At 32.0% G+C, this 13,329-nt stretch overlaps 1 protein-coding gene across 1 annotated transcript in view; it reads left to right on the forward strand.

The window, feature by feature from the left end:
• The first annotated feature begins 6,737 nt into the window (after nucleotides 1-6,737).
• Nucleotides 6,738-13,329, forward strand: part of LOC132724120 (protein mono-ADP-ribosyltransferase PARP14-like) — a 34,955-nt gene continuing 28,363 nt past the window's right edge. Inside the window, exon 1 of the mRNA XM_060708933.1 lies at nucleotides 6,738-6,980. Within this exon, the coding sequence (XP_060564916.1) occupies nucleotides 6,797-6,980 (184 nt within the window). The 5' untranslated portion in view covers nucleotides 6,738-6,796. The remainder of the gene's footprint in view (nucleotides 6,981-13,329) is intronic.

Genomic DNA, 13,329 nt, shown 5'->3' on the forward strand with positions numbered 1-13,329 from the left:
ATAAAGTTACACCGGGTAATGTTTCATTAATCATTTAGCATGGATACTTTAATTTTCTTCAAATCCGTTACGCAATAAAACAAACAATTGTTTACAAAAGTAAGATTAAGATGCATTGAGATGAGCTAAAATATCCATTAACTGAAATGTAAAGCAGTGTATAACACTTTTTGATTCATTTGTTTTTTTCAATGTCGCATTACATACAAATATCGTGATTATAAAATGATACTTCTTAACGCAAACAAAACTGGCTTTAACATAACAATAATCCAGACGAATAAAATTTTTCCAAATGCTTAATAATTCTACAGTGATGCGTTCATCTTAATATTATTGAAATTTCTGTGTTATAGACAGAAACACACATTATTTCATTCTATCTCAGTAATATTACATACATGTTTGGTTACGGCTGATAAAAAAATCATCTTCGGATGTATAGATCATCAACAGCGACAAGAAAGATAGGTTTACGACATTAACAATTTAACATTTGGCTCTGATATAGTTGACAAATTCTTTTTATCATAGTCAAACTTCCAAACAAAACTATATCGAACACTAAACATCTTCCAGCGTGCATATTTAACAAAACTAAGTACAGCTTCGAATTGTAGTCACAAAATGACAGACATATTAGCATCATTTCAACCATCTACAATAGGAACGGACGCTGTAGGACATTCCATGACAAACAACCAAATAATTTTCAATTGTAGTGGTTATTCTTAGTAACAAAAAGATATTTTGGCAGAATGGAAACTGTAAAATTAAAAGAAAGAAAAGAAGAATATGATATTAGAAACAACTTAAGCGAAAACAATTGGATAATAGGTTCGGTTTCGAGTTATCTGCCCGTTGAGTATACACGTTCTTTCAAGGGAAAAATTTTCAAAGTGAGCAAGGCCTTATATATTTTCTGCATTTTACGAGAAATTAATAGTTTGTATGTGTCTTTTCTATAACCTATTATAAGCTGTTTCTATATTGTCCATTTATAAATTAGGGTGTCACGCTGAGTAATCTTTTCATCTTTTACATGTTAAGTTAATCTCAACTTTATTCATTGTCTAGCGTACTTGTTTATATTACATTACATTTTGCTCATTAAAGCTGTTTGAACATATTTTGAACTATAACCAGTGCTTAATCAATGTTTCACTTTCGTTTTGTTTATATCAGATAAAGATGATGGAATAAGAAACATTTTAAGCTCGCATGTGTAACACATGAAATGAAGCATTACAAAAGGGAAACTGAACGCAGCCGTTACATCTAAAGCCGACAAGGTACCGCAAGCTATTTGATTCTACATGATTACATCAAAAATAATAATATGAGCATTGTCGAACGATAAAAGGGATGAGATAAACTTAATATTGAAAAACACTATTGGGTTACAAGATATTGATACACCACGGCCAAATCGGTCAATTATTCGCTTGATTCAAGCATTAGTTAGCATAGGATAATGTGAAAAAATGCTATGCCACCGCATTACTACAACACTAAATAGTAGGAACGGAAGGACAACTGAAATTTTCCATAATGCAGTAGTTTCTGGTGAATTTGGGGGTCAGTCATATTTCACTATGTGAAATAAAAGACAATGTGCAGATGTGTCTGATGGCCAGATACAAAGGTCACAGTAATAAATTTGAATAAAATACAAGTAGAAGTATACTTACTTGATAAAGGTTGAGTCTACTTATTAAGCATCAACTATTTCTGAAAAGAAAATACGATTTAAAATCATCATTATATACATGGTGTGAATCAAAATGTCTTATATTGAGCTCAACTCATTTCATAAATGTCAATACAAAGCAAACATCTCTCTTGTTAGAGATCATGACTGCAAACGTTTTATACAAATTTCTGAACATCAAACATCTCTCTTGCTATTTGTCAAGACCTTTAGACTTACTCCCAGCTATTGTATTTTTTAAAAAAATGCTTAACATGTATACAATTAGAAACAAGGGACATGTTTGCTAAATTCTTCTTCTTGGTGAATGAGGGAAACTTGTGCTGAGAGAAATGCTTGTAAGGGAAGCAAATAAAACCAGCAAACCTATAGAAAACTTACTGACTGATAATAAAAATGCATGATGATGGCAGAAAAGAACTTGCTGCTGTTCTTAAAAATGTGAGTAATGGTTAAGACAGTCATTTCACGATAAATATCAAAAACTTTATAACTTTAAAGATATTTATTTGCAGAAGATCCTAATGATATACAGGTAGCTACAGAACCATTAAAAGAGTTTCGTTAATATAATGACAAGATTCAAACGGAACTGGACAAACTCACCGGAATGTTTGAAGATGTTTCAACTACAGTTAATGGTTGATTCTCTAGCAGTTGAAATAAGAGGTAATTCTTAAAATAGCTCCACGTATTCTATGAACGTAACTTTTTACATCTACATGACAGTGTCTGTGATTGAATAGTTATTGTTATAAGAGTACAAAGATCCAATAGCTTGTCATATTTGTATCTCACATGCTTTCTGTTGCACATGTTGTAAAAGAGTTATCAGTATGTTTCAATGTACGTTTTTATCGTACCTTGATATATTTTTTTTGATTTGTGTATTAAGCTAGTTGTTGTTGCACACAAAAAGTCATTCTATTAATTACTATATAACACAGTAAATTTTGTCAAACATGGATGATATGAAGTTGACATACAGTCAGCAGTATTCCTATATTTTATGCCTGATTATACGGTTATATGAAAACCTGTTATATTGCCATGAACATTTAGTTATGCTATTATGTCGATAAGTGTTTCTATTTAGTACTAGACTAACAATAAATTTTCTTCTATTTTGTTCTTTTTTTAATTGAAGATGTTAAACAGATGCTGCGGAAAATGATTGCTGAAAACACAGGAAACTTTCATTCTTTCACGGCTCTTTAACATTTGATTTCTTTATATTTCGGGTATTATAGATACATGTCTGACGTGCATATCTATACGTTAATACAAAATATATCTGGTTTATGTTGTTCTTGGGTTTTACGTCGCACCAACACAGTATAGTCATATGGCGATTTTCTAAAGCTAGAAAGTAGGTAGTTTGTACTTGACTGTACCATCCATGAACAGGCTCAATCAAACCGAGCCTGCAACATTATCAATTTGTTGTTTTGACTTTCTTTAGGGATTTTTATTTTTTCTATACTTTTGATGATTTTCTGGACATGTAAAAAATGCTGTAGATAAAGAAGATTGTCAAAATCTAATCCTCCGAGTGGAGACGAAACAAAAGTTACCGAAAATATACCTTATAATATACATATAATTAATAATACGTGTACGCTTATTGATAGTCCCGAAACCTATCCGGATGACAGTTAGTAGTTATATTTTTTAGCCTCTAGAGCAACTGACACAGAAATCGAATACACAATTACAGGCATAAATTGGTTTAAAACGCACAAGGTGTAAATCACAATAGCACGAGACTTATTATTTTACTGTAACATCCGAAAGAATATGTTTGTTTTTTAAGAAATACCATCATGTCCATTTAACTCATTTAATGTAACGTGTTGAAATGCAATATTTATTGATTGACAAATATTTCGCATTCAATACGAATTGCTTTGATTGCAAATATTTTGCCATAATATTGAATATCAACTTGACTAGGAAAAAACACATAGTATTTGAAAGTAATTTATGTTTCTTAACTTTTTTAATAATTACACATACAACATGTGCACTGCTACTTAGTAGACACAACATTGAAATGCTGCAGTTGTTTTTTATCAACCAGAATTAGCACGTACAGTAGAAGTACGGGGATCATCAGAAATTGTTTGTGAAGAAAATATCGAACTGGTAAAGAGTCATTTCAATAACGTCGGAACTGTCATGAACATTTTGTATGATTAGGGAAGACATTCAGTTCTTGTCACATTAAAAACCGAAGAAAGTTTTTTGGTTATATGCAATGATGTTGTTAATATGCCAAGTTTGAAGTTATTTTAGTTGTTGACGATATAAACTGGCCCTGTACATATTTTGAGACTTGACCAGTTGTTTATTTCTACTCATATATTCACATCTGAAATGTTTTAGTTAATCAAACAGACATTTAATGCATGGCATATTAAAAAAACATACCATACAAACCCACCTATGTAGCTTTTCGAATAGACTTACACGCATCTTGCTCAGTTCATACTTGAAAAGATATCATTATAAACATTTTGGCAGATTTTCCTCGTGCTTTTGTGTAAGCCCATATTTCAACACTTTTAACATGTTCAACTGACTTTACAAGCCATGATTAATAAGTTTCTCTATCCACATTCAACGGTGACTCACATTTTGGTGATCTTTTTTAAAAAAAACCTCGACACTTCCTTTGTAGAGCCCTCGAATAGAATAAAGCTGAAAAGGGAAATATCCGTTTTTAAAGAATATGCTTGTTTTGCAACAATCGGATACTGCTATACCATGAAGTCTATTTTCTTTAACATTTTTGATGTATTACCTATCATATAAAGTAAATACATAATTTGCAACACTTCAAGTACACTCAAAATATAATCACTGACACTATTACTGATTTTTTTTAAAGATTGTGTTGAGTTTGTTTTGTAACACTTTTTGATTTTTGGTGTTTCTGAAATGCCATGTGTATGCATATATTAAAAAAACACATGATACTACAAAGAGCACTACATAAAACACTGTATTTAATCAAATAGCTGCCGTTATAAGGGAGACAGATACGACATGGCCATTGTAAGATAATCTGAAGTACATGATAATAAATGTCGGGTCTGCCATTCTGAATTATTTTATACTCCAGAGATCTCTTAACCCTTACCCGTCGCCATCAGTATTGTCATCTTTAAGTACCAGAGAAATGATAATTATCAGGTCCAACAATGGGAGCTGAGCAAATCCGTTTAAGAAATTTAACAGGTAAACGATTTCAGATGCTCAGTAAGATATCTTAATTTGTCAAATAATTGTGTCAACCTCTGCACATGTATTACAGATTAAGCATTATAATAACGTATTGTAATCAGTAAATGTCAACATACTGAAATTTAGGTTAAAATGATACTTAAATCCTTGTTTTCATTTATTCAGCTTTTAGAGCTAAGATTTGTTTTTACTTTTGCGTGTTTTAATGAGAACTTCATTATTGCAATATTTTTCTGGTCCTACGGGACCATTGGTTCTAGCACTTTAAAGGTTGAACATTAAATTGAAAACCGCTAAAACCTGTGTTAGAGAGCGTAAGGGATGTTGCATCTTTTCATTAACTCTCATGCACAGACTCAATCTCAGTTTTTATGTAATTTTGTTGTAAAAAATACTTGTCACGGATAATACTTTTGCCCGAGTTTTTTTTCTGGTGAAGTGTGCTTATAAGTCCCTTCTAGGTCTTCACCTACGTTAATGTTAACATTGTCTTTTAAAAATTGTTAAATTATGTTTATTAGAACATCAACAATCTGCATTTCTTTATAGTGTATCAAGAATCGTTCACGCAGATATAGTTTAAAATGAATCAGTAATACTGTCTTAGTTATTTACATAAAGTTCATGATGAAAACAATGATGTTAGAGCAAACGTGCATTTTTTGTGTGTGTACGTAATTAATAGAAAATCAATATTTACCCAGTTTTTTACTTAGATTTTCATACATATTCTTACTAAATGTTTTCTTGATAGAATTATCGATATGATAGACAAAAACTTCTTATGTATGCTTTTAACACCCACTTTACAATGGATAAACGAGACGTTTTTATAAGTAACATTGTATATACACGGATTGTTCCTTTACATAGAAATAATGCTGTATTGTAAATTCTTTATAAACTTGTCTTCCTCCTTGGCTCCTTGCCACTGGCTCTTATTGCTGGATCGTGTTGGGGTTGCGTTTATTAAACGCCGCCTTTTCTTGTTGATCTTGTTTATTATATTTTACATTTTACATGGTCGTGTAAAAACGGTTGTTTTCAATACTACATCTAACTACTGTTTTTACTTAGATATAACTAAAAATATATATGTATATTATCTGACCTAAAATGTCTGATAAGAATGATTGAAAAGGTCCATTTTAAAAGGTTAAACAAACAAAGCAAATCTTAGATAGTAAATTTAGCGGTGATTTTTTTAACATCTGCAGCTGCAGGCATTCAATATTGTTTAAATAAAGTCATGTTTCATATAAATGATAAATCACGATACGGAACTATTTATGTTTGAGGGTCTTTTGTTATTGTTTAAAGTCAGTATTGATAAATTTATCAAACTGCAAGTTGCTTTCGTTCTCTTACCATATTTATAAATAAATTAATCTGATTGTGCTTATATGCAGAAGTTATTGCACGCAGATCTTGTTACAAAGGAAAAAATAAAGAACGAATTAAAGTAGGTATTTTAAATGAACTGAAAAACGTTTTACATAGTATTTGATTGAGTTTGAATACTAAACTCGTTAATGTACTAGAACAGTTTCTTAATAAAATCGAATTTTTAAATCGTCCATGCATTTACCAATTGGATTGGAATTGAAAAAGTAAAATTCTTTTTAACGTAAAACAAGAACAAAGATAACCGCTTCTAATAGCATAAAACAAATATGTCACAATTTAAGAAGGCGTAAATCTATCTGACCTACCAATATTAAACACGTGATAAACCATCAAACCAATAGATTTCTAGCACGTCTCGATTACCTGTCCCTCAGTCCAAAAACAATTTTAAAAGGAGAGTTTAGTGAGATGACTAGTTAATGATTATCCAACATGTCTTCAACACAATCATTGGTGGAACATTGCATAATTGTCGATGGAGCACCTAAATCGTTAACTAAAAGTCAGCTGACGGGAATAGTTCAAAGGCATTACTCAACAGCAAACATTCTGAAACACCATTTTCAGGAAAATAAACAATTGAATCAGTGGGTTCTTTGGCTTAACTCGTCAAAAAGTAAGTTATTGTAATTTTACTATTTTATGAACTTAAGATTTTATTAGAACTTTAATTTATTTCCAGAGAGAAAGATATGTATAAATTGTTTATTGTGCTTATCCTCTCCATTGATCGTCATCACTGTTGACAATTAATATCACAGTAGAAAATGATAAGGAAAGACAATTTGAAATACCCATAATATTGTGTTAAAATAATCCTTTTTGAAACAATCAGTTTTACTTTTCAAATTAATTTTACGCAACGGAATATGCCATATCGATCTTATTTGCTTATAACAAATTATAATTCAACTAAAAGATCAGCTAAAACGATTGACTGCTGTTTTAACCATCATTTTTGTAAGTGTTTGCATTTAATCTTATTCTATTATTTTTGTCACTCTCATACTAATGGACGTTTATAAAGTATAATTTAAATTACAACGTTACATAAAATTAGTTTTCCATAACTATGGAAAAATGAAAACTATTTTATCATTTTGGTGAGGTTTAAAGTCAGTGTAAAATCGTAATGCGATTTTCAAACGGAATGGTAAAAATACCTAGGTGCCTTTAAACAAACAAGCCCTGCCTTTTGAAATAATACATGTTTTTGTAACTATTCTAAACATAACATGTAATGCACATCAAAATATCAAGATTTAAATGATTACTGATACAAAATATAAAGGACATAATTCAGTAAGGGCAATATTTTATCTAAGTCTTTATATTTAGGCTATATGCGTACCATGTAAACGTAAAAATAATGATGCAGCAATTTTGATTTGAGTTGGCTAATGAAATATTGTGTGTTAAATTGTTGTAATATCCCATGATTCAAATTATTCGAATAAATATGATTCATTTTCAGACCCATTAAGTGTGCAATAAATAAGTACATACAACCATACAAAAATGCATACGAAGGATGATCCAAAATTAATGTTACTTTTGTGTTTTCTCTTTGATATAAGTCGTTATTATCATTTTAACTTGCCCTGCGCCTAAAACTACTCCCCTTCTATCCTATTATCCTATTGCACGTTGCCGATCATCCACTTTTTGAAACAGTTTTTGTACTCTTCAATGGGTATATTCATAAGAAACAGGTAAATGGCAGAGCCAAGTGCATTTCTTGAGTTGTATATTTTTCCAGACAAGTGAAATTTTAATTTTGTTTGGGGAAAAGAAAGAGTCACAGGGGGCTAGGTCTGGTGAAAAAGCAGGGTGGGGGAAGACAGTGACCTATATATATTTCTTAGGTTTGAAATATTATTTTTCACTTCGTTCCTAACTTCAAATATGACCGGACGTAAATATGCTGATCTGATTCATCTGGCGTTACTTCAACAAGATGAAATTGAAATTACACAGATCGTTAACAGGCGGAGGTGCAGAAGAAGGCCCAGAAGATACGGTCATGGCTATTTGCAGATAGGAGTCTCCAGTTGTGTACACTATGACACACTGCTGCGAGAACACCTAACGAAAGACACCAATTCCTTCTGGTGTTTCTTCAATAGTGCCGCCCTTTGGTCAAATATCAGCGCTATGAAAACACGGTGCAATTTTTTACGACTTTACTGCAATTTGTTTTGGCCATAATCCTGCTACGCTTGTTTTGAGCATGTTCAAAATAACCCTGGCGAGGACGTAAAGCTTCCAGATCATAAATACCTTATCGCGATCATATTGCGCTTATGAAGACTCCACTACGTTTCTCCTGCGATTTGTCACGATCAGCCTTGGTTTCGACCCCGCTTTGATCGTAGTAGAAGCGGCATTTATGTGTGAATTGGGGTATTCAAAATATTCACCTCTGCTCTTTATAAAGGTCGAAAAGTGTATTTACATTAAATTTATAATACTTCTTTTGATAATATCGCTATGTGTTGCAACATATTTAGGAGAGATAGAGGTACTGGTATTTTACAATCTTTTATCTTTGTGATTTATATTCCTGCTGCGATATGTAATTTAACAGCACGTACAAAATAGAATTTTTCTGTTATGTTACATTTGTATTTGTTTCAGCAGAGTAATGTTTTTTTTAGCAGAAATAACAATTTTCAAGCATTTTCCTAAAGAATCCCACCTCAAAGTATTGTCTTACGGTGTGAATGGGTGCTAAATGGGTGTATTTCAATCATACGTGAATTTGCGTCAAAGCAAGTAGGGACAATGTGCATTCATAAGTTTGCCTCACTAACCGACCTCAACCCTTCTTGACGCTGGCTCTTTCACATTTTAGTGATCTGTTTAAATGTTTGTACTTTCATTTAATGTATCAAATGTTTCACACATTTACACGTCGCCTTAATATAGAAGTTTAAGTGTGTGTCCTTGATCCAAATTTATACGTTTCGCAGTCAGGAAGGTTTACAATCAATTTCCGTCAAAACCTAGTTGTTATGTAAAATGAAAATGTCATCGGAATAAAGTAGTTTGACTTCATGTTTCATGGAATGTGTCAGTCATTTTGAAACATTATAGACCTCGAATGTTAAGGTAAAGTGCATTGGTTTTACTTTACTCGTTATTTCGTTGAATTCCATCATTTTTATAATACTACTACCTTTAAAAGGCAGATGAACGCATAAACATTTGTAAAAAAATCCAATTTGTAAATAGTTAACATATTTGGCTTAATTATCATTATATTTTAGCTGTCAACTTATGTTGCTTATTCAATAGCGTCTTGCAATCATTTATTCCTTTTTTACAAACCTCCTGAAAATCTTTATCTTGGAACAAAAGAAAATCATGATTGATTTGACCTGTAACCAAATAAATTGTGATCAATAATTGTTTATTTACATGATATTACATTGATAGAGTAGGAGGCTTTAGATTTTATGGTGATTATTATGTTATAAGAAGCAGAAACCAATGCAATGTAACCACCAAATGTACGATTTTCTTTAATATTGATTTCGTTTCTCTCGAGGGATATTCCGTTATCTATCGTTGAGGTATCTTCATGTATGTTATACAATATTTTCTCCCCTGGTTACCGACTCATTTGAATTGTGTCAACTAAGCATACCGGTGTTGCCTGTACATCTTTTTTGCAAGATAAGCAACATTTGAAGGTGACTTGTGTGTTGTAGGTTAGACATGTCATGTTCAAATTCGTTTAACTAGTTACACAATACTGTATCAAACGACGATTGAAAAAATATTAAACATTTAAACTTGTATGCTATTATATACGTGTTATGCGATAATAAATGCGATGTTAGCTATCAACGATGTTAAGTGTTTATGATTAAGCTTGAACATCAAGACATTTTGATTTTTATGATAGGAGCAAAAATTAAACACTGAATCACAACTAAATACATATTTTTTTTGCCTAAATTAATGAAAAACTTAAAGTTGACGTAAAATAGTTGCCAAGTTTATTGCCGGACATTTAACACCCGTATTCTTATTTACTCTTTTTTTCTATATTTGATGCACGGTTTATAATGGACAAAATTTGTAATACTAGTAGTTCAAGGCAGTTAGAGATACAGTCGTGTGAAAGTTTTTTTCCCAGATCTTAGCAGCCTAAAAAGGTTTACGGGTAATGTTACTGGAGTGATTTGTGTATTTCTCGACTAAATGAGCATTCATGGCTAGCTGTAACTATGAAAAGATTCGACCAAACCCGACTCTGTAATTCTAAGATACATGTATTATATTTTGTTGTCTGTGTTAAAATAAAAGGAAATAAAAAAGGGCAAGTTTGATAATTTTATTGTACAAAATAAAACTCTTTTCTTGTCCTTCCAATATTCGCCTCAGCGAACATTTCTTGATCTTTGTTGCCTTAAGTGTAAACGCAAAATAAAATCGCTTACCTGTACTATTTGTTTCATGTAATGTCGCGTCATGTTCTTTGCCTTACTGTTGCCCCTGTTACACACACACACACACGCACATGCACACACCCACACACACACACACACTCCAATACGCACGCATGCACACGCGCGCGCATGCGCACCCAAACACATATACACACTTTACCTCCCTGTCAAGCTTTGTTGGTCACTCGTTGGTAAGTTCGCATTACACTCACGAATGTTACGTGGTTTTATATTCTAACATAAAATGCCTTCGCATTAATTGTGTTCATATTGTATCTGTACGAAAAAATTGCGAGATCAATTGTGTCAATTCCTCCGGGAAGTCTTTGTACGAGTAGTAGGCTTATCTTCTGATAATCAAGTAGACTATCTCTTTGCAAGTTTTGCAAGTTTGACACCAAATGTTTCAGTATTAAATCGAAAGAAAATATCTTGTGCATGAAAGCAGTACTGCATGTTTGCTGGAAAACAGAAACGAACAACGGGGATAAAGAGAGTACTGGCTATCCTTACACTAAAGGTTTACAAAACTAAAAAGTCTGTTTATATTATAAAATATGCAGACATGTAAAATAGAGAGAACGGACAATGTAACCTCGAAATCACATGCTGCAAAAAGTGTTACAGCAGAAAGACTACTTTTACATGTGCCCTTAGATTCAACTGATTCACCCACACAAACTATTAGTTGACATATAAAATGAACTATTGTTATAACGACATCTACAGAAAAAAAACAACATGCGTTCGTTGTAAATCGTTAATAGCGTCAAAATTTTTCTTACAATAAAATCTCCTCCTAAACCAATAGGAGAATAGTTTAAGAACAAAGCAAGAATGATTTGACATGAAAGCTATTTAAGAAAAAATCATCAAAGAATTTGTTCAAATTTAAACCTTGTGGTCAAAATTGGTTACGCCCAGGGGTGTTAGAATTTTTAACACCATGAAGACTAAAGCTTAAATATATCTATCAAATTTAGTCAAGTTATAGCGCTATGTACCTAATGTTTATAGTAAAACCTTCCTCTCTAAAACAATAAAAAGATAAATCAGATATATTTGGCAAGAAACACTGTATTGGTGGCTTTCTCAAGGATTTTTCTTAATTTCATAACCATGGGTTCAATAGTAGCCCCGCCCGAGAGTGGTATGAATTTCCCTTTCATGTATAATATTGTAAAATTTAAAAAAAAAGCTAGATTAGGATATATGTCATGAAATATAATTTTGTTTATCTCAAACAAAGTTTGTTGAAACTATAGCCTTGAGGTTTAAATTTGCTCCACATTCCATAGAAACCTGTGACTCCCAAGCAACAATTTACTTCCGTAGCAACCGTTGACTTTCCAGAACAACAAATGTTTTTCCTTAGAAACTTTGACTTGTATAGCAATCTTTAACTTCCATAGACATTCCATAGCAACTTTTAACTTACGTAACAACCACTGACTTTCCATAACAACAATTTCATACCAATTATTGACTTTCCATAGCATCTGGTAACTTCTAATGCAGATATTGATTTTAATTTGTAACAAGTGACTTATATAGCAACAAGTGACATCTATAGCTACCAGCGACTTTTCATAGCAACCAAGCATTACCATTATTAGAAACTAGTGGGATCAATAGCAACCACTGATTTTTAAAGCAATCTTCAATTATTATAGCAACCATTGACTTTCCTAAGCAACACTTTTATTTCAAAGCAATTATTTACTTTTGGTAGCAACCAGTTACTTCTATGGCAACCAATGACATCTAAAGCAACCAATGACTTTTCATAGTAACCACTGATTTTCTAAAGCAACCAGTTAATTTCATAGAAACAATTAGGTATCAAAAAGCAATAATTCCTTTTTTTTTGAATTTCCATAGCAACAAATGACTTTCAATAACAACCAGTGACTTCCATAGTAACGATTTGCTTTGATTCCCATATAAGCCATTAACTTTCATCAGCAACCAGTGACTTTAAATAGCAACCATTAACTGCCATTGCAACCGGTGACTTCCATTAGTACCATTGACTAAGAAAGCAATCATTGATTTCCACAGCAAGTACTGAATTATGTATTAAGAAACCAATGGAATACGTAACAACCATCAATTTCAATTAGCAACAAGAGGCTTTCATAGCTACCATTGACTATCTATAGCGACAATTGTATTTCACAGCATTTATCAAATTTCCATAGCAACTAAGGATGTTCCATAGCAACAATTGTATACCATTGCATTTATAAAGTCCCCATAGCAACCATTAACTTTCCGTAGTACACAGTGCATTTCCATAGCAACTAGTGGATCCATAGCAGGCACTGACTTTTTACATAGCAACCAGTTACTATAATAGCTTAAATTGACTTTCCATAGTAACAAAATAATCATTCATTAACTTTTATGGCAACCATTACCTTCAACAGCAACATTTTCGTGCAGCAACCAGTGACTTTTAAAGTATATTCTTATTTCCTTAACACGAACAAGCAGTAACATTTTTAC

This window comes from Ruditapes philippinarum, unplaced genomic scaffold (genome assembly GCF_026571515.1).
Source record: "Ruditapes philippinarum isolate M1 unplaced genomic scaffold, ASM2657151v2 ctg1222_1_1_1_1, whole genome shotgun sequence".
Lineage (NCBI taxonomy): Eukaryota > Metazoa > Mollusca > Bivalvia > Venerida > Veneridae > Ruditapes > Ruditapes philippinarum.